General features: G+C 40.7%; 1 protein-coding gene across 7 annotated transcripts in view; it reads right to left on the bottom strand.

Annotated features, from left to right (window-relative positions):
- RBMS1 (RNA binding motif single stranded interacting protein 1) overlaps positions 1-25,457 on the bottom strand; it is a 220,220-nt gene that overhangs the window by 126,001 nt on the left and 68,762 nt on the right. For 2 of the 7 annotated variants that reach the window (XM_027559543.1, XM_027559550.1), the window contains exon 1: positions 7,576-7,995. The exons of the other annotated variants lie outside the window; for them this stretch is intronic. In XM_027559543.1, the coding sequence (XP_027415344.1) occupies positions 7,576-7,644 (69 nt within the window). In that variant the 5' untranslated portion in view covers positions 7,645-7,995. Of the gene's footprint in view, positions 1-7,575; positions 7,996-25,457 lie in introns of those variants that run through there. 7 annotated transcript variants of the gene reach the window in all.

Here is a 25,457-nt window from a genome sequence, read left to right as displayed (position 1 = left end):
AAGACAAGATTCTTTTTTCACCAATGCCACCTCCAACCAGTCACCAGCTAAATCCTGTCAATTCTCTCTGTGCAATAAATTGAATCCACTCCATCTATTACGTTCACACAGCTATTACTCCATTTTACAGCTTTGTCTCAACTGTCGCCAATACTTTTGAGCTAGGGCTCTCCTCTCATCTGGGCTTCCCAGGTGGCAAAGTGGTAAAGAATCTGCCTGCCAATGCAGGAAAGACAAGAGACACAGCTTCGATGCTTGGATCGGGAAGATCCCCTGGAGGAGGAAAGGCAACCCACTCCAGTATTCTTGCCTGGAAAATCCCACGGACAGAGGAGCCTGGCGGGCTACGTTGGACACAACTGAGCACAGCCCAGCAGCTCCTCTCATACACCTTAGCAAGCTTGACTCTATCCCTGCTCTGCCCCCCAAGCTCTACTCCGCAGTCCAGCTCACCTAGATTACTCACTCTTTCCCTAAAAGAGCTCAGGTATTTGACCAAACAACAAAACGAGGCAATGCTGCTTTCCTTCTATTTCTCCCTCATACCCAACACCTCTTCCTTCCATCTGCCAGGGCTCTCTCCTTTCTCTCTGAAGTCCTGTAGCCTCTATCGAGTTCACCTCAAATATCCTGATAAACTGAAAATCCCCCTGGATTACAAAGTAACAGCTTTAATGATTCTTACAGAAACCCTCACTGCCCCATTATATATTACAGCTATCTGTGAGGAAGCCACTTCTCCAGCCCCACTGCCCTTTCAAAAAGCTATACTGAAAAGAAAGTGTGTGATGAAGATAACCATAAGTATTTATGATAAAAAAAATCCAAAGGATTATGACATGAGTAGTAGAGCAGTCTTGGTTCATGTTTAGTACAGAAATTAAATGTTAGGGAATTTGTCCACAAAACAGCTGTACTGAAATGCAGTTATAAGTCAAATAACAACAAGAGAAAACAGAGGTAATTCCTCAATATTTTGAATAGCTCCTTTCCTGAAAAGTGATCTAGCAAATGAAATTCCATACATATAGCAATATTTTCTCCTTGCTGACTCATATAAAGTGGTGTCCTAAAAATGCTTTTTAAAAAGTACAGAAGTCTTGTTGAGCATGTATAAAACAGGAAAATATTGAGTTCATAAATATAAAAACTATGTGTCAGAAATAGGTGATTTCCAGAAACGTGATACAGGAATTCGCAGTAAAAATAAGAATGCATAGACACTTGTAAAGAATAGGAAAGGACCACATCTCAAAGGTCAGACATAGAAACAAGTAGTACCTACACGCTAGGCTGAAATTCTCATTGACTTGAAAACTCAACTTTCACTGCAATTTTTAAACCTTAAAAATAGTATAATTTTCTAGATTTTTCTTTTCACTTTATCTTTTTCTTGATAACCAAAGGACTGTATGTTCATGTGGAGACCAAGGGGGACTGGAAGGTTGAAAAACAAATGTAAAGAGAATCATGAAAAGTAAATCATTCATGGTTCCATCTACCAACAGAGGAAAACACTTGTTAATATTTTTGGCATATTTCCTTTCAGCCTCTTTTTTTAAAATGCATTTTTGAAGCTGTACTGTATGCACAATTAACAAGTGTAAATACGATTTCCCCAGTTTACATTACATTGCTTTGTATATCCATATACTTAATAAAGTGGAGCCAAGATATATTTCTATTTATTAGAGCACTACTATATTTACAAGTTTTGTTGTAGCTGCTATTTAATAAGTGTTAAAAAACAATAGTTACATTGATTCATTATTTCAATACAGAATTTAGTTTGCTCCATTTAATGTTTCCACCTTGTCCTAACTTCAGGAAAAGCTTATTACTTCCTTCCTCATGCTATGTCTATCTTATTTTAAAATTTACCAAGCTTTTAGAATGTATTAAGCAAAGCATTCTCTACAGACTGGAGTTTAAAAACAAACACCCACTGAACACCTACAGATGTCTAAGGAGAAAAAAAATGTTTATTTTTCTGAGAAAGGCAAAGATGGCACCTTTGAAAACCAAATATACAAACAAGACAAAGGAAAGAATTCAGGAAATCATCATGCATATACTAATAATCAAATCTGTCTGCTTTTGAGCAAATTAAAAGGCAGCATTTTTCATTAACAACAGTCACTAATGCTCTTTTTTCCCCATTCTCCAGTCATATATTTGCATAAAATAAAGAACAGAGAGTTGAAAGGCTTTCTTTCCCCAAAGACATGGCAAATTCTGCAAACAAGAGCATAATACAGGACCGCTGTCTTAAAATATGGTGGGATGTTCTTTTCTACATCTTTTCTGGATTTTTTTTTTTTAATGTGGTTGAGTCTTGTTTTCAAGCTCCAGATCCTTACCCTTTGGGAGGTTGCCCCCACTTTCTAAACAAAGTCCATTCTTAGAGGCTGTGTCAAGGTCCCCCAGGATCACACAGTGCCTCCCAGGACCACCCGCTGGTGCTTGCTTGGTAGGGACATTAATAATAATAACACCTTAGAAGGATTAACAACAACAACCCTGTGGAGTGTGCACTATTATCTTTATTTAACAGAAACTGAGGCTTTGTGAGGTTAACTGAAAAAGCAGGCAAGTGACAGAGCCAGAACTTAAGCTGGGGGGTCTTTCAGTGAGGTTGAGTGATGGTTAATGAAGTTAAGATGTGAAATCTGCATTACCGGGGCTCAAGGAATATCCTAAGAGGCAAGATTTTAGGAGGAAAACATGGAAATAATTTTGTTTACGATTATCATCTCTTTTATAACTTGTTTTAAAAAGTGAGTTGGGTTCCCCAGAAATAGATAGGATTATTGGATTTGGCAAATAAAAACACACAGTACTGTGCAATATTCAAGATGTACTTACACTAAAATATTATTCATTGTTTATCTGAAATTCCAGTTTAACTTGGTGTCCTGTATGTTATCTGACAACCCTAGAGCAAAGGCCTTCATGAAACAAACAAAAAACACTAATAAATTACAGAGCTAGAATTCCCAAAGCCGAAATCTGGGGTGCTCTGTGCGCCACATGTCTTTGGGAGGCCAAGGAAAGGGAAGTGTCGAGAGGGCTACAGCTGTTCTTGACTGAGCTTCCTTCTTTTTCCTGGTAGCAGACAGAGCTTTTGACTCCAGAGACCAAGCTTTCACCAGCCAGGCCGTTTAAATTCACTGCCTCAAAATTCCTGACCTTTTCCTACTTTACACGGCCGTTGTGAAGATTAAATATAGCTGAGGTTGGGAGGGGATATCATATATATCTTTAAATATTTATTGGCAGAGTGCTTTGGAAATACATTCTCAGAAACTTGGACGAGACAGTCTCCCCGCCACTCCTCCAAGAAAGGGCTTGCAAAGTATTACCAATATATGGTGAGCCCAGTTAACAGTAGACTCTAAAAGGAAGGAAAGAGCAAAAACAAGAAACATGTTTAAAACCTGACGTGAACTATGGAAAATGTGGTGAGATGCCAAAAGGGATACCTAGAGAAAAAATTGGATATCACTAATGATGAATTCCATACTTTCCAAATGGCTATGGATTCTTATTTCAAACATTACCTCGACGCATAAGGACTACTGAATCACAAACACATTGGAACAGCCTAGTAGAGAACCAGGAATTGGTATCTTCTGGATACCAATTTAACTATCTGCTAACTTCTTCTAAAAAAAACCTCCAATATCAGTGGCTTGAGGTTTACTTTCTTTAAAACAGACAAACAAAAAACACAATAAATTGGAACTGGCTCATTCAGTGTTCATTTAAACATTTCTCTGAACAACTTTAATCTTCAAACTTTAACAAAAACCCAATCTACTACACATAAATTGCTGTGAACAGAAACTGCTTGAAGAGGATTAATCACCAGCTTTGTATGTCATCCTCTAACACGGCCAAATACTGAATCACTGTTGAATTCTTCACGTGCAGCTACACCCAGTTAATCTTCAAGAAAGCAGCAAACTGTGTAAATCTATTTAAACTGAGGAGACAAGTACTTCACTCATCAAAAGTTAGCAACTCTTATCAAGTACAGCTATTGGTTGGCAAGATCATTTGGAAAGAAAAGAAACACACACACGCAAATTCTTATATTCACTCCTCTACCCCAAAGGACCCAACTGCAAACCACCGGGCAAAAAAAGAAGACTTTCTCAAAACCCTAAAGAAGGACATGCCTCAATTTGTAAAAAACCAAGCATATGACATAACTGAGTCAACTACCTCAAGAAAGCAGTTCCATAATGGAAGTAAGGAAACACCAAGGGGGAAGTACTTAATAAAACAGTTGAAAATAAAATGGAAATATTTATTTTCTCTAATTAAGGCCTTTTCAGCACAAAGCACTTTTTCGACGGAAACATACTAAAATATTTTCACAATTACAGAAGTGGTTTTCATTTTGGTTGTGGGGTGTTCTCATATAATCAGACTAGGTTTGCTTAATATCCTATATCTGAAAGTCACAGTTAACAATAATTGGCCACACAGGCTTTTCCACTGAGACTAGAGCCAGCAATCTTTGCCTAGATACTGCCTCCTGGGTTATCACTCCACTCAAAGCATCTTACTCTGACCCGAGCCGAGCAGGTGTATTTCTAACAAGCTCGTAGGCCTGTGATACAGGAAAATCCTGTTTATTCTGGATGATGCCAGAGATCAGTGCTCCTTGAGGCCCTCCACACACAACATGGAGTAGGAGGAGAATGAGCATCACCCACTTCTGCTTTAACTGAAACTGGCTGACTCCAATATTTGTAAAGTTCTAAGAAGAAATCATAAAATCACTCCAAAAAGCAATCTTTTGACATTGATGGCAATCCCCAATATTCTGAACTCACTATCCAAGTCATCCACGTCATCATTCTTCACCTTCAACTCCCTTACCATCCCTCCACCCTGTACCCCAGCCCACAGTCCAGAAAGGTGGGAGGAATCCCTAAACCAGACTTTCTGAGACTAGAAGGGTGATGGGCAGTGATGTGGAGAAGCTCTGAGTTTTCATTGAAATGTGCACGTGATACGCAGGCTGCCGAGGTGTGGTAGTTTAAAGAGCTTGACTGCCAGGGTCCAAATCCTGGCTCTGCGCTTTGGGTCATACAGACTGAGCACGGAACTTAAACTATGTCTCAGTTTCCTCAACTGTAAAAATAAAGATATTATTACCTGCCCTGTAAGACTGTCAAGATGACTAAATGAGTTAATCCACCCAAAGCACTGAGAACAGCAATCCACAGGCTGTAAGATGCTCAATGATGGTTTGCCACTAATATATATGTATAATACAAATGTGACTCTGGCTTATTTTTTTCCAAAGGTGATTTTCAAGTATTCCTCACATTCAGTGTTTTCCTCAGGCAAGTTATCTTGAATCAGCTCTAACAGCTGATTATATATTTCTACATTAAACTCAAACTGCACTATACACCTAAAACGTACCTATTCTTTCATCTAAATGAACAGAGTAATGTGAACTGAAAGGTGCAAGCTTGATACCACAAAATCTTCTAAGAAGCATTAATTAGACTTCCCATTTAGACTATGCCAGGATGAGATCACAAAGTCACTCATGGTAACCAGGTCCCCGCGCTGGAAGTGTGTTTTCCCAGTGAATGGCTAAATACTAACAAAAGAAACCTTTGACTCAAAATACCACTGGTACCCAGGGTCTTGTGTCTGTATAATGCCTACACATTCATTTCTTTCTTCGCCTATAGAAAAAAAGAGTCTGTTTGTTTTTCTGATTCAGTCAGCCCTTTTAGTCTCTGAATCTAAGGAGAGCTCAGTGAAAAGAAGAGCATCTTATCAGCGTGCTCCAGACCAGCAGGCTGTCCCCCTCCACACACAAAACCTCCAGCCCCTCACAGCAAAAGGCCTCGCCCTCAGAGCTTTTTCCCCATTTCAGAGCTAACACCCCGCCGGGTTTTGACAACAAATAAATGAATACACAAGGCCCTTACATAATTAGCCATCTTTTCAGGTAGAGGGAGGTGGGTGGGGGAGGAGGGTTCAGGAGAATATTCATTGTAAATTGGCTTCGTTTATGAAGTTGATGTAAGTGTACTGGATCTCAGGTATTTCTTTTAAATGAGGCCACAGGAAGAGTTCAGAGATGCCGGTTTCTGAATCTTGACAATTTTAGTCTATACTTCAACCAAGACACAAATGCAGTTTTTTGTTTTTTTTTTTTAATTAAAAGGAGGGACTTTTCTTAAGCCAGGTAAAAGTTCCATTTACTTGGGCAGGAAGGGAACACAGACTAGGTGTGTTTACTGTCTTTTTAAGGGGAAGCTAACAAGTGAAAGATACAAGGGCCAGAAAACAATACTTTTGGACACTGTCACTCTGTTCAGAAAATTAGGACCACTTTCAGACATACTTATGCTAAGACATGCCTTCCCTCCCCCAAAATGAGTCTGAGAACAAAAAGGACTAAACATAATCAATAACCCTGTGAACGCCTTTAGGAAAGCCACCAGGCATCGCTGTCATCTGTCATGATCTTAACAGAGCCATGGTCTGCATGGAAGGATACAGTTTGATTGAATCATTATGGGGGTAATAACTTAATTGATTTGTCTCAGTGGCTAAGGATGTAGACAAGAGATACATTATGGAAGAAAAATATCTGCAATCGTGTTTTTGTTTTCTCAACAAGCATCTTGCCACTGACCTCTAAATCAGTTTAACCTTTTCTAAACAGACCTGCACATTTTTTACATAATTTAAGGCTACGTTTTGTTTTTGCTGCTGCTGAAAGGCTCTGTGAGATTTATCACAACATGGCTTCAGTAACCTTCTTTTAAAAACAAAGATGAAAAACAAAACAAAAGGCTATGAATATAAGCTTCCAGCTCCACTCATTTTCCCGGCAGGGGATTTTGATCTAACCACTAAAGTGCCTTTGGAGTTCAATCTGTTAAAAAATGTATGAAACGGTATTAAAATAGGAAAAGGCATGTGTATGACTCAGGCTTATCCAAGTATCTCTGCAACTAGATGTCACAGGATTCCCCTTTGCTGCTGGAAACTGAAAACCTTGAGAAAGTGACAGTAGAAGTTCCTGTTTCTTTTTCTTTCTTTTTTTAATATATAAATGGGAGGGGGAGCGCGCGCGAACACACACACACACACACACACACACACACACACACATATTGGTCTTCCGGGTTTAGTACGAATCGGGTAGGTTCTTTGAGGTTCCAAGTGAAGACTGTTGTAGCCCAATGTTACGACTTATTATCTTACTCTTACACACACAAAGGTTTCCAGAAAAAAACCCAAACTTGTTGCAGAGCTAGGCGAAGCCCCCAGCCCGGAGCGCTCCTGCTCTCGCCGCGCCGCCGCCCCTTCCCCTTCCTCCGCGTCCTGCCCGGCCCGGCCGGCGGGAGCGAGGGCATCTCCCCAGCTAAGGTCAACGGCCCGAGCCGTCCCCGCGGGCCGCCTCCTGCGAAACAAGGTCACCGCCCAGCCCGGTCCCTCCGAGGAGGACAGCGGAGTCTGGCCGGGCGCTGCCGCCTTTTGTAGATCGGGGTGGCCGGCCTCCGCGCGGCATCCCCGCCGCCGCCTCACCTGCTTGCGATAGGGTGTCCTGCAGCTGCTGCTGCCCCCGGGGTTGCCGCTGCTGCTGGGGAAGATCATCGCGGCGGGCGCGGGCGGCGGGCGCGGGGCAGCCTCGCCGCGAGGGGGAGGGCGCAGGGAGGGGGCCGGCCGGGGCCGCTGCCGCTCCGGGAACTCCCTCTCGCCGCGCGGCGGCGGCCGGCGGGGGCTGCAGCTCCGGGCTGACTTCTCCTCCGCCCTCGACCTCCCGAGTCGCCTAAAAGTGCGGCGCGGCGGCGGCGGGCAGGACTCGGGCAGCTCGGGCGGCCGCCGCCCTGCGTGCCATGGACGGGAGTTCGCGCGCGGAGCTGGCGGCGCCGCGGACTCTCCCGGCGGCAGCGGAGGAGCAGCGCCGCCGCGTCCCCACCTACCGCGGCCTCAACCACCGCCCCGAGAGCGCGCCCGCCGGGGGCGGGGAGGCGGCCGCGCACCGCCTCGCGCCGCGCCCAGGCCCACCCGCGCCTCCCCGCCCTCTCGCCCGGCGCCGCGCCCGCCGCCCCGCCGGCCCGCCGGCCGGCCCCCAGGCGCTCCCTCCCGGGCTCGGGGCCGGGGCGGGGGCCACGCGGCCGGGGAAGCCGCCGGCGCCCCCGCTCCGGTGCAATGGTTGGGTCTGGCTCCCCGCATGCCGCACATTCCTTGGAGTAGCCACCCCCCTCCTCTTTTCTTTTTTTTTCTCCTAGATTCTTGGCCTCAGCACCCGCTGCAGCTTTGCACCCCGGCTCGAAGCCCCTTTTCGGGGCACCGCGTCGGGGATCACGCTAACACCTGGGTAGGAAGCCAGCTGGTCCCAGTTCTATCTTTTCTTTCATCCTTCCAAACTACCCCCCCCATCCCCCCTACCGTCCACCCTCCCAGAAAAGGTGCGGGCGATCACACCTACTTCAGTGAACACACCAGCCTTCCATCAAACCTCTGCAAATCCCCGTTCCCCCAATTCGCACGCGAAAATTTTAGCAGAGAAAATAAGTCTCCACTCCCCACCCCCTCACCGCAAACACGCACAGTAAAGTTCGTGCTTCATTCCTATGCCAGAGTTTGGCAAGCTTACCTTCGAGATGCCAAAATCAAACAGCGAAAATCATTTCAAGCCATCGGTTTAGCAAGCCTTCTCGAAAACTGGAAGAGTACGATCCTTCTATATTTAATTATTAGATACGACACAAATGTGTTCCACTGAAGGGACACAGAAACTGCAAAACAGGGACAAAGGGAGGAGGTAGTTTCCTTTGTTTTTTCAACTGAAATTATTTAAGGCGATTCAAGATGCCCCCACTTTTTTTTTTTTTTTTTTTCTGATCAGCTTTGCATTCGTTAGCATATCAAGCCCAGATAGAACCTGAGCAATGCAGATGGCCTCTAGAGCAAGTTCCACAGGCAGTGTGTGGATGGGCCACTGGGACAGTTGGCCTGTTCAGCAGAGACTATCAGGGATAATATTACCACACTAAGCAGTCAATATTACAGCGTTCTTCCTTGGCCTCTGGCCTCTAACGCCTCCCTGGAAAGGGCCATCTGCCATGATAATGAAAAATCCTAACTCGGCTAAGAAGTGAAGGCACTCAACTTCTGGCTGCCCTAAGGAAAACAAAGTGGCCCCTATGGAAATCGAATCTTCTAGCAAAGCTGTGACCATTCAAGGGTGTTACCAGCAGCAAGGAGCTGAAAAATATCCAACCTAGATAGCCTTCCCACTGCTGACCTCGGGAACCACCTCGGTATACAGAGGGGCTCCGAACATTTTCTGACAAAAGTGATGAGAACTATCAAGTCTCACCTACTTAAAAACTATATACACAAACTATACATATAATTTCTAATTCTTCTCGTTAAAAAAAGAAAAAGCAGCAGCAGTAACCTTACTCTAAGCGCAGCACTAGGTGCACAGTTTGGCAAGTAAGAACTTGCTAAATAACATTCAGAGAAACGTATGTTATTTTAAATGATTGAATAAAAACAATGCAACTAACATTCAGTTCTGTGTTAATATATATACTATTTAGGACTACTCCATGCCATTTTGGCTGCTCCTTTGCTGTCTCCAGGCACTAGGTCCTTTTACCACAAGTCATCAAACACAGGTATAAAATAGAAGGCTTTAGGTAGAACTGTTCCAGTCATAGATGCCTTTTGCTGAGAACTTAATGCCCAAGACCCTAGCAGTTCAAACCTGTCATCTATGGAAAAAATTCCATGTACAACCTCAGTTGTCATGACTGGTCTCTTAGGAAACCACAGTCTAAACCACAAAAGAACAGCATAGATTAATTTTTCTATGGTTCTGCTCTAAGGTCATGATGCTTTGGATATTGTGCTCTTCTAGAACGGGAAGACTTGATTTGATACCCTGCAGTTGTTTTACAGGGTTAAGACAAGATTTTAAATGATAATACAATTTAAATTGGACTACAAGAGCAATTCTAATAACTAGGTAACTAAAATATACTAAGAACATTAAAAATATTTCAAGGACTATTTTTAAGAATAAAAATGATATCTAAATAGCAACAAAACAAAATGTTCTATATGGTGGATGGCATAAAAGGAAACAAGGAAAGGTATATATTTATACAAGGTCTACAAGCCAGGGTTCAAAAGTTCCAGACGCAGGAAGGTACTACACACTTAACTAAGCACTGCAAAGAAAGGAGAAGATTGATTTTCCACCCTCAATGACTATAAAATGTAAAATATAACAAAGTCACTAAAACCCAAATAATTTCAACCTAAGAGAAATAACAAATATTAAACCATATATATATAATATATACATATATAATCAATTATAAATACTCACAAGTGATTATTTATAAATGGCTACAAGAAGAGACACTAGTGAGATTCATCTAGGAAAGTATATTTGACCTTTGAAAAAAATATATTTTAGGACAAAGCAAGGAAGCATTCCAGAGAAACTCTTAAGTTATCGTGGTCAAAATTAGAGCTTTGGAATCTGCCCGGTAGATGCTCATCTTTCTGAAAGGGAAACTGAGACTTTGTTGAGTGGGCAGACAATATCCTCCACAGCCCGGCTCAGCTGGTGGGTAAAGCTGTGGGAATCTGACCCAAGAGCAGTCAATCCAGAGATAGGCCAGTGACCTATGACATGGCTGGGACTGAAAAAATGAGCAGAGCCAATCAGATCCTCACCCCTGGGAATCTGATTCAGAAAACTGAACCAGTTAGGGAAGGGGCAGAAACTGCAAGAGTGCCAGGGGTAGAGTTGAGGCCACAAAAAGCCAAAACCATGCGCAAGCCAAGGTTATGAGGAAGCAGAAACTATGAGTAACAGGAAGCTGACTGGCAGCAAACGGAGAGGCAAGCAGATGCCAGGAGCGGGTGAGCACTTGGCGGGGACATGATGAAGTCCCTGAAGCTGCTCTGGCTCTTCAGACTGACAACAGCCCCTCTGTGTGTATGGGTAACCAGCCCCACCCCTCGTTCTTCAGATAGCTTAAGTGAATCTGAACTTTGCAATCCAAGGGACAAAATTAAACAGCCAAACCCATCTGGCTCCACATTTCAGCTTTCCAGTGACTAGCCACATGGCTTTGGGCAAGCCAGTTAACCTCTCTGAGTCTCAGACTCCTCGCTGACTGTCCTAAGTGTATCTATGGTACTCCAACCAAAGTGCCCCACTCAATAAATGGCAGCTATTATTATTGTTTTCTCAGGTTTTATAGTGGTGTTTGTAGACTTAAGTGGGTATACTGTGTAAATAACTGCTATTAGTAAGGCTGGCTGATCATCAAAGAGCAGGAGCAAGGGAGCAGGTTGAATGGACAAGTTAAAAAAACCAAATTTAGGTAAGGAGAGCCTGTGTCTTTGAGAACTGTTTGCTGAATGGCTGAATGAAGATGCTTTCCAAGGCTTAATCCTAAGAGGTTAAAAAAGTTGTCTGACAGAAGGTCTGTTTCAAGAGCCTAGGTGAACTCAAGGTTTTCTCCCACGTTTGTTTTTGTCCTGTTTCCTTTAAAGAGGTTGTATGTTGGACCAGGGCCATTTCTGTATGAATGGGAAGACTGTGCGTGCTATCAGAGATCACACTGTGAGGCAGGAGGAGGCTATGAATGAGGCTAATAAGGACAGAGCCATCAGTACATGCAGGAGCCTGCAGCCTCCTAGAGGAGATGAGATTTCGTGATTCCCAAGTGTTTGTAAAACCACAATTTGAGAATCTGAATTGAGAAGACATTTGTCCCATAGAAATATTTTGAAAATGAGACTTTCATTTATAAATTTCACATCTCATTTCACTTTCACAACAACCCTATGAAGTTGGAAGGGTTATTAGGCTTCATTTACCAATGAGAGGAAAACAAGTGAAGACTCACTGACTTAACCATAGAGTTAGGAAGAAGCAAGCAAATGTTCAAACCCTGACCGAGTAAGGCTTAAAAGATCCTGTCCTGTGCTCCTTCAACACTATAAAGCTGGGACTCAAAAAAGCCTTATAAATAATGCTCCAATTCCCAGGTGAGTACTTGTAACCCCTACAGCACTGAGTTGCTGGACACGAATAATGCAAGGCATTAAGTGATAAGTGCCAGCCAAGTGGTACAGACAATTACGCACTGTGCAAGTCCACTGCAGGGTGAGATCAATACAGGATATAACAAGGGCGTGGGGAGCTCAGCTGTATAAATGTTTTTGTTTGAGGGACATTCAGAAAGAAGCATTCTGCAGATGAGAAAAACAAAAATGTGTGAGTGTGTGTGTCCGTATAAGAGAGAGAGAGGGGTGGTATGAGAGAGAATGTAGACATGGGGTGACTGCTGTTGAAATCATCACTTACTGATAAACTCCTTAAGGCAGAAGGAAAATCAAAAGGTAGGGGAGCCCCCATTCCAACACATGTTACTGAGCCTCATATAGGAAAGAAAGAAGCCTTTGAATAAAATAACTCAAAGAAAGTGTGGTGGGAGAGCTAAACTTTGAAAGAAGGGGGGAAAACAGGGTGGGGGGAGGCGTGTAGAGAAGATGTCCAATGAGATAATAGAATACCTCTGTCAACAAAAGAGCAGACCTGTGGTAGGTTCTAATCCTCGATTGGTGCTAAGGCATTTCAAGCACCCTTTTTTATCCGAGTCACATTAAAAACAGAAAATAAGAGGGGGAAAAAGTTATCCAACATTACTTTACATTACAATATTTAAGGAATAAAATATAACCACATAGTAGGTGTTAGTGTAAGCAGCTCAAACTTTAAAAAATGTGTTTACAAAAGCCTCTAGCTTCCAGCAAAGCAGGAAAAAAAGAAAAAAGAAAAATATGAGGTCAGCAGATTCTTCAAATTTCTGTTCTTTCCTGATACAAAATAGAGTTGATAAAGTATCCTATTTCTAAAGGAGCAGCAATATTTTCTATTACTTACTATTTTGCTTTTTAAAAAATTCTACAATCTTATTCTAGACCTAAAGTCTCCCTAGACACATATAAAATCACTTGTGTATAAAAATGAAACTACTATAATAAAATAAAACTCTAGCTCTATAGCTATAATCCTGGAAGACATATAGAAGAACAGAAACATGGCCAAATTCTGATGAGTCTTATCAAAAGCAATGTTCTAATGATTCTTAAATTTGTCCTGGTGAACAAAACAGAAGAAATGGGCTTTGCCCTACTGCAGCTTCTCTGTATGGACTAAAAAATGTCATTTATTGAGTAACTACTATATTCTAGGCATTTTCTCAGCAAGTTCCTCTCTCCCGCCCTCATTCTCTCTCTCCTCTCTCTCTCTCTCTCACACACACACACACACCATGAGAGAATAATAATTAGCCCATTTTACTAAAGGGAAAAGTGAGGCTCACTGTTGGGCTTCCCTGATGGTTCAGGCTTAAATAACCTTTCCAAGGCCACAGATCCAATATATGATGGAGCTGAGGTTTGAACTTAGGTCTTTCTGACTCCAAATTGCCTACCCCCAATGATACTCCTGATGACTGTTATTACTATGATCTACAGTTCAAATCCAAACCCTGTGGGGGAAAACCTAAGAGCCCAAGCCTGGGTGTGCATCTCAGCTTTACCGATTACCAACTACATGACTTGGGCAAATCACTTTTTAAAAGATAAGAAATTACACTGAATTTCCATTCAGTTTCTTATGAGGACAAAGTTTTCAATATTAGATTATGCACTTAATAGTACAAATACATATTCTGACCCAACCTAGCTCCTAAATCTTATTCAATTAATGGTTGCTAAGATATAACTCCTCTTACAACCACTAGTCTTACTCTCGGGGATAGTTGGTAGAATGGAGTTGGGAGAGAAGCAGAAAAGAACCTGGGTTGGTGATTATATAAAAGGTTTTTCCAAAATCCTGAACTGAAACTGAGAATAGAATTTCCCTCGCAATATAGTGGGAGACCATATTCGAGATTAGCTTCATTATGGGACTCATAAATGCTTATCACACAACTAACATCCTAATCATCATTTAGGATATTTATTTCTGTGGCACAACATCCTCTAAATTTCAAACAAATAATTTACACTTAAAAAAATTTTAGGTATAGCCTATCATAAATTAGTTACTTCCTTGCTCTTGCAGATTAGTTAATAAAATCAAAGCTCACTCAAATTCCTGGCATAGGTTCTCTGTAAGTTAAATTTCTTTCCTATGTTTTTCTATAAAAATAGGAAAAAATAGTCTGTAGTAATCAGACTATGTGTAAAGGATAAGCTGAAGTGAGGCAGGGAGGGGGTGATGTGCTGTGGAAACAGCTAATTATATTCACCTCTTCCTACATGACTTGGGAAGAGACAGAAAGTACTTAGGAAGTCTACAGAATTTGTGAAAAACTAGAGCCAAAAAAAAAAAAATCTCTAAATCATGAAAAACAAAACTCAAATCTGGAGTAACCATCACCTTTCCATAGGTAAAAATCAACTGTTTGAATGCAAATTTGGAGAGGCTGAACAACTACCTTGGACAAACAAAACCCTCATATAAGCCAAGAACGACAAACGGCATAAGACATTCCTAAATGCTGGGAGACATAAACAATGTCTATGCAAAACCTGGGATCCACAGCACAAATTAGGGTTTAAAGCATTCAAAATACAGAAGAAAAAAACAATAAAACAGTTTCCTTTCTCTTTAGTTGCTAACAGGAGCATTAAGTTAATTTTACCTGAAGAGGAGGATAACAGAATAATAAGTGAGAATGCTAAAAAGCTTTCTATTCTCCACTAAATTATAAATGTTAAGGTTCACATAAGAAAATATGAAATTAGAATAAATTTCTATTCAGATGGGGTAGATGAAGGCAAACTTTCCAGTAACAGCATATTTAGTTAAGAGTACTGCAAAGGGCTACATAAGGAGCTTATAAAAATTCCCTACCCTGAGTGTCTGGTTATCTAATACACTTAACATACGGGACAAACCAATGACAGACCTGTGGCAAATTGATACTCCCCAAGCGAAGAAAAGGCAAAGGAGGAAATTCTGATATTGTCATGGCAATATGACTGATCATGACATCAGCAGTTCCTAATTCCAAACTATAAAGAACACTCCCAGAATGCTGACAGCATACTAAAAAGATCCTCCCAGAACCACCCTTCCTTCACCTCCCAATCTAATATTTAATCTACTGGCAGACGTGCTGAAGTTTCAACTAAAGGATTATTCAATGTTAAAATCCTGTGAAAAATTCTTCTAAATTGGAGGAAGCACTAGGAGGAAGAAGTAGGTAATTTCTGAGGACATTTTTCAGACCTGTATGTTATACTGGGCTTCCCCAGTGGTTTAGCAGTAAATGACCCACCTGCAACGCAGGAGCCTCAGGAGATGAGTTAAGACCCCCTGGAGGAGGGCACGGAAACTCACTCCAACATTCTTGCCTGGAGAATCTCATGGACAGAGGAGATGTCCATGCTACAGCCCACAGAAGTCAGACGTGACTGAAGCGACTTGGCAGGCAAGCAGGCATATATTATATTACATTATTTTGTTGTATTTTATTATATTATAAAAATATTATAATTTACAAAATGCTTTATTGTACATCTCATTAAAGTCTCAGGGAAGGTAGCAGGCTGGCATGATCCACTTGTTTTGAACAGCAGAGTGAGCCTCAGGTAGGTTAAACAATTTGACTTAGGTCATGAAGCAGGACCTCAAGGTTGGAAAGAATGATTAAATGCTAGTTCCCGTGCCTGACATATAATAATCACTCAAGAAATAACTCAATATAGAATGAATGTAACTGTCTCTCCTTGGACACCATGAAAGTGAAAGTGAAAGTTACTCAGTTGTGTCCAACTCTTTAGGACCCCATGGACTATACAGTTTATGGAAGTCTCCAGGCCACAATACTGGAGTGGGTAGCCTTTCCCTTCTCCAGGAGACCTTCCCAACCCAGGGATTGAACTCAGGTCTTCCACATTGCAGGCAGAGCCACTGGGGAAGCCCAAGAATACTGGAGTGAGTAGCCTGTCCCTTCTCTAGCAGATCTTCCTGATCCAGGAATCGAACTGCGGTCTCCTGCATTGCAGAAGGATTCTTTACCAACTGAGCTATCAGGGAAGCCCTTGGACACCATGACTGATAATAAATTAAATCTATCCGTATTTAGCCATTTCTTTAGAAGGTTCTTTGTTAAACAGCCTCCAATTCTGAACCTATTCATTATATTCCTACCCCAGGACTTGTATCTGTGTCTTCTGTAGATTGTATATAGCTTTTTTCTATATTCTACACTGCCTGACCCATAAAAGTGAGGGTGGAGTCATCTTACTTTGAGTCTTAACAATCTTGTAAGATTGCTTAAATAGTCTGTAAATCTCTAATGAGTTCCTTAGCCCACTGTCCTACACATAGTAGGTTCTGCTGGAGGTGTGAATGAATGAGGAACGATAGCTTTCTTACACACTCACACACAGGGAGAGACACAGACACACACACACATGACAAATGATGATTTGCATCCTCTTTTGAAAATGATCATGAGGTGAAACTAGAAAGAGCTGAATGTGAGAAATGGAGGGATCAAAGCTTAAAGAATACATTTTACAGCTTATATTAAGCATGATAAATTTGCATCCTAATCTTTCGATCACTTGGGATCCTAAGAGAGGTTGTAATGAATGTTGCATTTTGCATTTGTATGTTACTTATAATAAAGGAAATGGTTTCTCTCTTGACCTCAACTATTACTGTCAGAATAAATCTTCTTGCTTTACTTTTGAAGGGAAAGTGAAATGGCCTACAAATCTCTGAGATCAGTTTCCTATAAATATTTGGATATAAATATAAGATGCCACTGATTATAATATGCTTAACGATTACAGAGATGTTAACATTTAAAAAAAAAATGGACAATAGCAATTACAGAACATCATAAATTGTAAGATGCATCCTGATTTCAGCAATGCTGAAATGTGAAAAAAGTGAGCACTAGAATCTGTTCAGAATGGCACACAGGTGTGTGAAGACAGTGCATGGATACCGTGCACACACATGTTCATCTTACAGCTTAGGCTCCAGAAACACATTTTTGCAAACACTCATTTTTAACCTTCACAAGAACCAAGAGCTACTAGGTGACTGCAAGCAAATGACTCACACCGTCAGTTTTTCCAAGATCTGACTGTGTCTTACTAGTGAGCACAGTCTCCACGAGTCAGAATGAGAAACTTTACCCTAATCTCACAAAGGAACAAACAGAGCTGTCAGCTTCCCTCTCAGCCACCCCACCTCCTAACAATCACCTCAACTTCTACCCCTAGTGCTTTAGATACAGAGCACATTTATATAAGAAAAGTGGAAAGGAGATGAGCGTAAATCTGTAGACATTTATCAGACTTCTCCACTCCACGTCTTGTTATCAGTGCTCTAAAGCTGTCAGTTACAAACAAAACTTAAGAACATTCATCCCAGATGTTACTTCTTTACCAAGTTTAAGTCACACAAATGCATGCAAGTGGGCACACGCACACTCAAAAGGTTGTTCAGGGCTGTTCTGGCACTTAGCATCAATTCCAACCTAAAAGTCTACCTTTTAGCAAAGCCTGGAGTAGTAATTCTCAGTCATCCAGCACTTCCATTTGGAAAAGTAATTTTTATGTGAATCAGGTAACTCGGATAGAAAGACATATCTAAAATGGTTATCACAACTCTTAAAATTGATATGAAATTACAAAGTGAATCAAAACAATAACTTAGCAGGTGAGATGACTCAGTTATAGAAAAAGATATAAATGGTTCACACTTAGAGCAACGACTGTTAGTAGCTGTTGGAATCCGAGGGCTCATATTTGTTCAGGAATCAACCAAGTCCCATTTCCTCCTCCTTCCTCATGCACCTTTCCTTTTAGTCATTTCATTGCTGATGTGAAGATAAAACCCATAGGAAAAAGTGAAACAAACTGGTCAACTTATTAATTCACTTGAGGTTGGTCAAAATGTTGGTTGGAGGTTATCTATGAATTTCATTTATCTGTAACTTTTCCCTTGTTATAAGAGAAAATTATAATTGATTTCACACTGAATATTACCTTATAGAAATTATTAACACATCCAACCACCAATATATTCTAAGTCCCTAACTCAGGACCTGGCACACACTAGGCATTCAAATATTGGTTTAATGAATAAATAAGCAATATGTTTAAAGTGCATGAGAGTCCTTTTGAAACACATATTATTATGTCCTAAAGTACAACCAGCTTATGATTTTAAGATATGCTAATTCAATGACAGATTATAAATTTGAATTTACTAGCCAAACTTCTTCAGTATTAAAGAATATCATTCCAGCTTCTGTAATTCATGATTTCTTGAGTGATTTGAAAATATATTCTATTTAGGGGCTCTTTTAAGAAGTTTTAGACTTCATTTAAGCTATTTACCAGGGACATCATTTAAGTAAATCAGGGTACAAAATATTGCAAATCATGGTAGAGACTTTTTCCCATTTCTATACCCTGTCTCCTTTCTTTTTAAAAAAAACATAATTTAAGTTTTGATAATTACCAAATTTTTAAAAAGTAGATATACAAACTCTTATAATTGAAAATCATGTAGATTGGTTCATTTTATCACATGACAAATTCTATCAGTAAATAAGAATAGGCAAATTGTTCATAATTGTTGAAGATATTCCCTCTGCTGCTGCTACTGCTAAGTCGCTTCAGTTGTGTCTGGACTCTGTGCAACCCCATAGATGGCAACCCACCAGGCTCCCCTGTCCCTGGGATTCTCCAGGCAAGGACACTGGAGTGGGTTGCCATTTCCTTCTCCAACGCATGAAAGTGAAAAGTGAAAGTGAAGTCGCTTAGTCGTGTCCGACTCTTCGCGACCCCATGGACTGCAGCCTAGCAGTCTCCTCCGTCCATGGGATTTTCCAGGCAAGAGTACTGGAGTGGGGTGCCATTGCCTTCTCCAAGATATTCCCTCTACTTTAGCATATATTTGAAATTTTTCAGAATTGAAGTATTTTGAGATGATCCAGTGTACTAAATGCCTCGTGAGGTTGGTTTTCAGAGGACTGCAGAAACCAAGGCAAATTGATTCTTGGTGCTCCAACAGCTAGGAAGTTTTCTTTGAAATAACTACTCTATCTGTCCACTTTGCTCTTTTCTCCTAAAAAGAGAAAAACATTTAAAAAAGTTGATATATGAGACTACAGTCTGAATAGTACAAGAGTGACAGCAAATCTGTTGGAAAATGCTATCTAATTCCAAGTGATGAAACATATCAGGATTCAGTCAGTTTCTACAGTCGACAGTGAAAATGCCCATCTTCTAAATCAGCAGTGCCTCTATGGTCCTTACTGATTCTCTTTTCATTTTCATCCTTACTGATTCTCTTTTCATTTTCGATATCTTATATCCATTAGTTTCCTCAGACTAGAACTGCTGGAATCTCTTCTGTTTCTTCTTCTAACCAGTCCTTATTTGTTCCAAATTGATGTCTGCATTGCTTCTAAAATACTTTTGTTATGACCTCTTTGGCCACATCCCTGTACTTCCTAACACGCCCACATCAAGTGCAATTTCTGATCATCCCCGGTAAAGCACTCTTTCTAACTCCTTTCCTCCTTTACCTCTCTTCCGGCTACTATTTGTGTTTTGGCTGCAGATGAACTCACTCTTTTCTGGCTCTGAGTTTTGCCAGGAAACAGCCTCTGTTTTTCCATCAGCCAAACCACATTCATCCCTCCCTCTGTTTGCTCTGTTGAAATCACAGCTCATGGTCCACCCCCTCTGAGTTTTTCCTACTTTCATCTATTTTCCAAGACCTCTTGCTATATTTTCTAAGGACTGTATTAAATGCCTAAGTTAGGTCAATCTAATGTCTTTACACTGTAAACTCCTCTACTGATGAAACCATGACCAAGATTTACCAGGTACTCTCCAGTATTTACTATGTTAAAAGGCATCCTGTGAGCACTCAGCAAGTACTTATTGGCCTGGCTTCACCATAAATCAGTTGTTCTTAGTCTCTTTTCCAGTCCAGCACACCTGAGGAATACTGGACTGGATATTCCCATCAGTCACTGTGGCTTACTTCTATATGATTCTGTGTCAAAAAGGATGAAGACACACACTCCCATCCTTATCTGAAAAACACTGTTACAAATAATGAACCAGAGGGTAAGTTATAAGAACCCAGAAAAAACAAGCATTTAATTTCAGCTCTACTTATATAGACAGAGATAAAAGAGATGGGCTTCCCTGGTGACTCAACAGTAAAGAATTCTGCAATGCAGGAGTTGCAGGAGACACGGGTTTGATCCATGGTTTGGGACGATTCTCTGGAGAAGGGCATGGCAACCCACTCCAGTATTCTTGCCTGAAAAATCCCATGGACAGAGGAGCCTGGAAGGCTGGTCCATAGGGTCGCAGAGAGTCAGACACAACTGAAGCAACTTAGCATGCATGCAGACATAAGAGAGATGTCTATAACTTGTATGTTACAGAATATAATGTTTTGTTCTTTTTCGTGAAAAAAAAAAAGAAGTGCATAAAAATTATAGCCTCTTGACATAAGAGGCTTTGGTACTGATGAAATGTTTTCACAGGTAAGGATTTATTTTATTATAACCCAAGATGGTACCAAAATGTATTTCAGAATGACTAAAGCAGCTGAGAATTACTTTCTCCTCATGACACAATTTTCCTTGAAATTCCAGTGGTTAATTCTGTCTTCCCCACACCAAGAGGCATCTGCCTTTTCCATGTTCCTCTTCAATGCAAAACAGCACAGCCCTTGAAACGCACTCTGTCTCATATCACCTCCAGATCGTCACTGCTGTTTATAGCGTGGAGTAATGTGCAAGGCATGGGCTTTCAATAAAAACTGCCAGGTTCAAAAGAAAATTCTAACACTTGATAACTTAGGAATCTTCACCTAAATCTGTTTAACTGTAAAACGGGAAAAAACAACAACACCTCTGTTACGGGGTTTGGGGAAGAAAGAAGCAAATAAGACAGTTCAGTTTGTTAAATTACAAGTCATCTTCATATATTCACCTTCAACATAATTTTGCGCATAGCTAAGAGCTTTTCCTGCAAGGAGATCCAACCAGTCCATTCTGAAGGAGATCAGCCCTGGGATTTCTTTGGAAGGAATGATGCTAAAGCTGAAACTCCAGTACTTTGGCCACCTCATGCAAAGAGTTGACTCATTGGAAAAGACTCTGATGCTGGGAGGGACTGGGGGCAGGAGGAGAAGGGGACGACAGAGGATGAGATGGCTGGATGGCATCACTGACTCGATGCACGTGAGTCTGAGTGAACTCCGGGAGTTGGTGATGGACAGGGAGGCCTGGCGTGCTGCGATTCATGGGTTTGCAAAGAGTCGTACATGACTGAGCGACTGAACTGAACTGAACTGAAGAGCTTTTCCTAGGTAATATCATGTCAACTAAAATCCCAACTTTACAGGTTGGTGCTTGAACTCCACTTTAAGAAAACTTGCATACTTGCTTGACTTCAATGACTAACACTGTTGCATGCCATCGAGTCCTGAAATGCCCATTTTTCTATCTTTTCTGTGCTCTTATTAATAAAGATAATAGTTTGAGATAACATTTTTCAGTGCATAATATGTGCCAGACATTGTTGTTAAGTACTTTATAGGCATTGCTTCATTAATCTGACACCACCATTATTCTTCCCATCCCAGATGTAGAAATGTAAGCTTCCCCTTCATTCTCTGTATCCTTTCATTCTTCTGCTCCATCTGGTCATACTGCCACCACCATTACCAACAGCACCCCCACCATACACACACGTTTCACTTTCTAATGAATCTAAAGCCCCAAATCAGGGACACCAAGTTTGTTCTTTCCAGTGCTCAGCATCCACAGCCATTTCATCCTGTCTTACACACAAGCAGTTCTGACCATCAGATTTTTCCATTCCTCCTCCTGCATTGCTGACAATGGCAAGTCATAATCATGCTCACTGGCTTCATGAAAAATTCACTTAAGCATAACGCTCACTTTACTCATTTCCAAGTGACTTCCTATCTCATCCCCCACAGAATTCCAAACCTTTAATTTTTTTCCCCTAAAACTGGAAATCTCACTCTTCATTGAAAAATGATAACATAGAGATCAACGGACATTATTTATGTGATGATCAAATATATATTTTTTCTTGGCATTCTTCACTACTAAGTAGTAGAGACGTTCCCTGTTCTTCTCGAGATGTAAATTTCCATCTGAATCCTTGATTTCAAATGAATTTCCCTATTACTTCCTCTCCCATCCCCCACACATATCTCCCCAACCCAACTTCTATATCTTCCTTTTTTCTTCCTTTTTTTTCTATGAAAGTAATACATGAATATATTTTCCTTTTAGAAATAACAGAAGATGCAATGGCTTTTTCTTCCTGTAAACTAACTTGTTTAAATCTTTTCTATCCTAAGAGAAGGAAAATCGCTTCTTTGCTTCTTAAGCTATTTTATTCTTTCTCTTATTAATTGGCAAAGTTCTTAAAAGACCACCCATCAGTGGATGTTTATACCTTCTCTTTCCCTTCTAGCTACAGACCACTGTGATCTAGCTTCCGCCCCTACCGCTTACCCGCAGCTGCCTCTTGGCCCTCATTCAACATGATTTAGTTCTGTAACTCACCTTCATGGAATTCTTCATAAATGTCTATTCTTTCAGTCGTCCTCCTTTGCATTCATTTTCTTCTCTGCTCTAGATTCTACTCTATATATGAGTTCACCCATGACTAGCACTTCAGTAATCACCCTAAATAAAGGAGTCCACATTTAGAGAGCCAATCCTGGCTTTTCTCTAGGGGTCCAGTCCCATGGTCCTAGCTGCCTTGAGCCTCTGTTTCCCTGCTCAGCCTTCACTGTGTTATCTGTCTCTCTCTCTCATCACCACTGAAATCTATTTGCTCCCTATCATGGCCATTTGTAGTGTACTTTGCTTATATCCAACTGTGCATTTCACTGGAATTCATAGGCTTGTTAAGAGCTAGGGGTCTAGCTCAATGGCTTGCACACAGTTGCAACTCTACAAACAAAAGTTATTTTAAATGTATTGGTATATGAGTCCAAGGGGAAAAAATCTACCATTTTCATAAAATTAAAGAGAAAAATTTTCTCATGCTCATGTAGCACTTTTATTATCTATTTTCTTTTTGTTTTCACACAGAAAGTCCTCAGAATTGGAAAAGCACTTTTCCTCTAATGAGGGAAAACACTCTCAAATGCCTTTGGGAACGCTGATCATTTCCAAAGTACCAGAAGAATGAAAGCCCCATTAACTGCCAACTTTGGATAGTCATGCTCTAACAGGGAAATCTGAGCAACTGAATCTTTTTTTTTTTTTTTTAATGTATTTTATTGAATATTGAACTGCTCTTCAGGTTCTTCTTCAACCCAAGTTTTGGATGAAAACTTTTAAATGAAAAACATAATTGCCCATTTGGATCTAATCATGCCTACTATCTCCTCATAAACTATTATACAAGTTGCAGAATCTGGGAAAGATTTTTACAAAATAAACTTTAGAACCTCCCTTTCACCTTTATTTAAAAAAAAAAAAAAGTGAAGGACAAGGAATAAAGAATTGAGAACTCTGACCTGGTGTTAACTTTTATATCCCAAGCAACCAAAAGCTAAAAGATTAGCAGCTATTGGAAGGTAGAGGACTTACAAAACAAGCATAAAAGGGGATGGTCGCCTTAAGACAATGAGGAATTGATCATCTCTTCATTGTTGTTTAGTTACTAAGTCATGTCTGACTCTTTGAAGGTCAACCTCACAGACTGTAGCCCTCCAGGCTCCTCTGTCCATGGGATTCTCCAAGCAAAAATCCTGGAGTGGGTTGCCATTTCCTACTCCAGGGGATCTTCCTGACACACCTATCAAACCCACGTCTCCTGTGCCTCCTGCATTGCAGGCAGATTATATCTTACTAGCTCCTTAAAAATTTGATTGAAAGAGAAGATAAAGTAATACCCTAACAACATTCCTCATCTATTCATTCAACCAATATTTGCAGGGAGTTTACTGTAGTCAAACCTTTGGGAGCTGTGCACAGAGAGGGAAGCCGTGAGGCAGTTGAGGGGCCATGACTAAGCTGAAGCTGGGAGGAAACAGAAACAATGAGACAGAGGAATCATCACTTGTAATAGTGACTCACAGGGCAAGGATTTCCAACAACACTGAGACTCAGAGGAATGGAGGAATGAGCTTCCAAGAGACAGCAAGAAGCAAAGTAGCCAGACACAGAAAGCAGCTAAAAAATGAGCAACTGGGGGACAGAAATGAAGGACACTCAAGAAGGAAAACTTAAAACTCCTGTTCTTTGATTGGTGCCTTGAACTGAGACCAGTCATCCAGTTGGTTTAACAAGGCCCACAGCCACTATGGTTCCTGCCAATCCCAAGGCCTGGTAAGGCAGTCTTCATGGGTTCCCTTGAGGTCTGGTCTCATAAGAGACTCATGATTCCTATTCATACATTCTTAGAACAACCCCACCTCCATTAATTAACAATCAGTAGAGGGTCTCTATTACTTGCGATTAAAAGCATCTTGCTAAACAATACTAACACAGTTATATAAGAAACTGCTTCTTGAAAGTTAGAACTTAGCAACAGCAAGTCATTTCAAGAGGGAAATAATTTGATGTCAGGCAGAACCACCTGCTTATTAAGTTACTAAATTATCTCCATTTCTTTCAAATCTTTATTATTAACAAAATTGCCCTAATTGCACCTACATGATCAGCTGGTATCTTATCATCCCAATTAAAGTGTTGCTATTTTCTGTATATGAGAAAACCAAGGTTCTTACATACAATCTGAGCTGTCTCAAATTCTTTAAAAGGAATGCCAAGATATAGGTTTCTCTCCCCACAAAAACAACAACAAAAACCAAAATGAAACTCCAAATATGTCATTAATGCTTATGTGTTTCAATGTCTCTAAAATGACCATTTAATATACCATTTAATATATGAGATGATGTTATGTTTCAAATTCTTCTAAAAAGTGTACATATGCCGGATTGTCTAAATAAGTTTTAGAGATTCTATTTTGGGTTTAAGTGTATATCTTCTAAATCAAAGGAAGCACTTTTTTTTTTTTTTTGCTATTAGAAGCCAATAGATTTTTGATAAGATGGTCTTAAGGGCTGTGTTATATTTTAGGAATGAGCACTTCCTGTCCAGATTTGCCCTGCTGCCTCATTCCTGGTGACTTTTAAACCATCTCGGGTCACAGTGGCCTCTCTTTAATTAGTATCTCACTGGAGGGAGGGGAGCATGTCAAAAAGAAAAGAATGCATGAAGACATTATAAACAAAGGTCTTCAAGGCAACTTGGGAGATTTCGTCAAGGAGTGAAGAAAGCCTCGCTCCCTCCTTT

This window comes from Bos indicus x Bos taurus, chromosome 2 (assembly GCF_003369695.1).
Source record: "Bos indicus x Bos taurus breed Angus x Brahman F1 hybrid chromosome 2, Bos_hybrid_MaternalHap_v2.0, whole genome shotgun sequence".
Taxonomy (NCBI): domain Eukaryota; kingdom Metazoa; phylum Chordata; class Mammalia; order Artiodactyla; family Bovidae; genus Bos; species Bos indicus x Bos taurus.
This window is presented reverse-complemented; position numbering and strand designations above follow the sequence as displayed.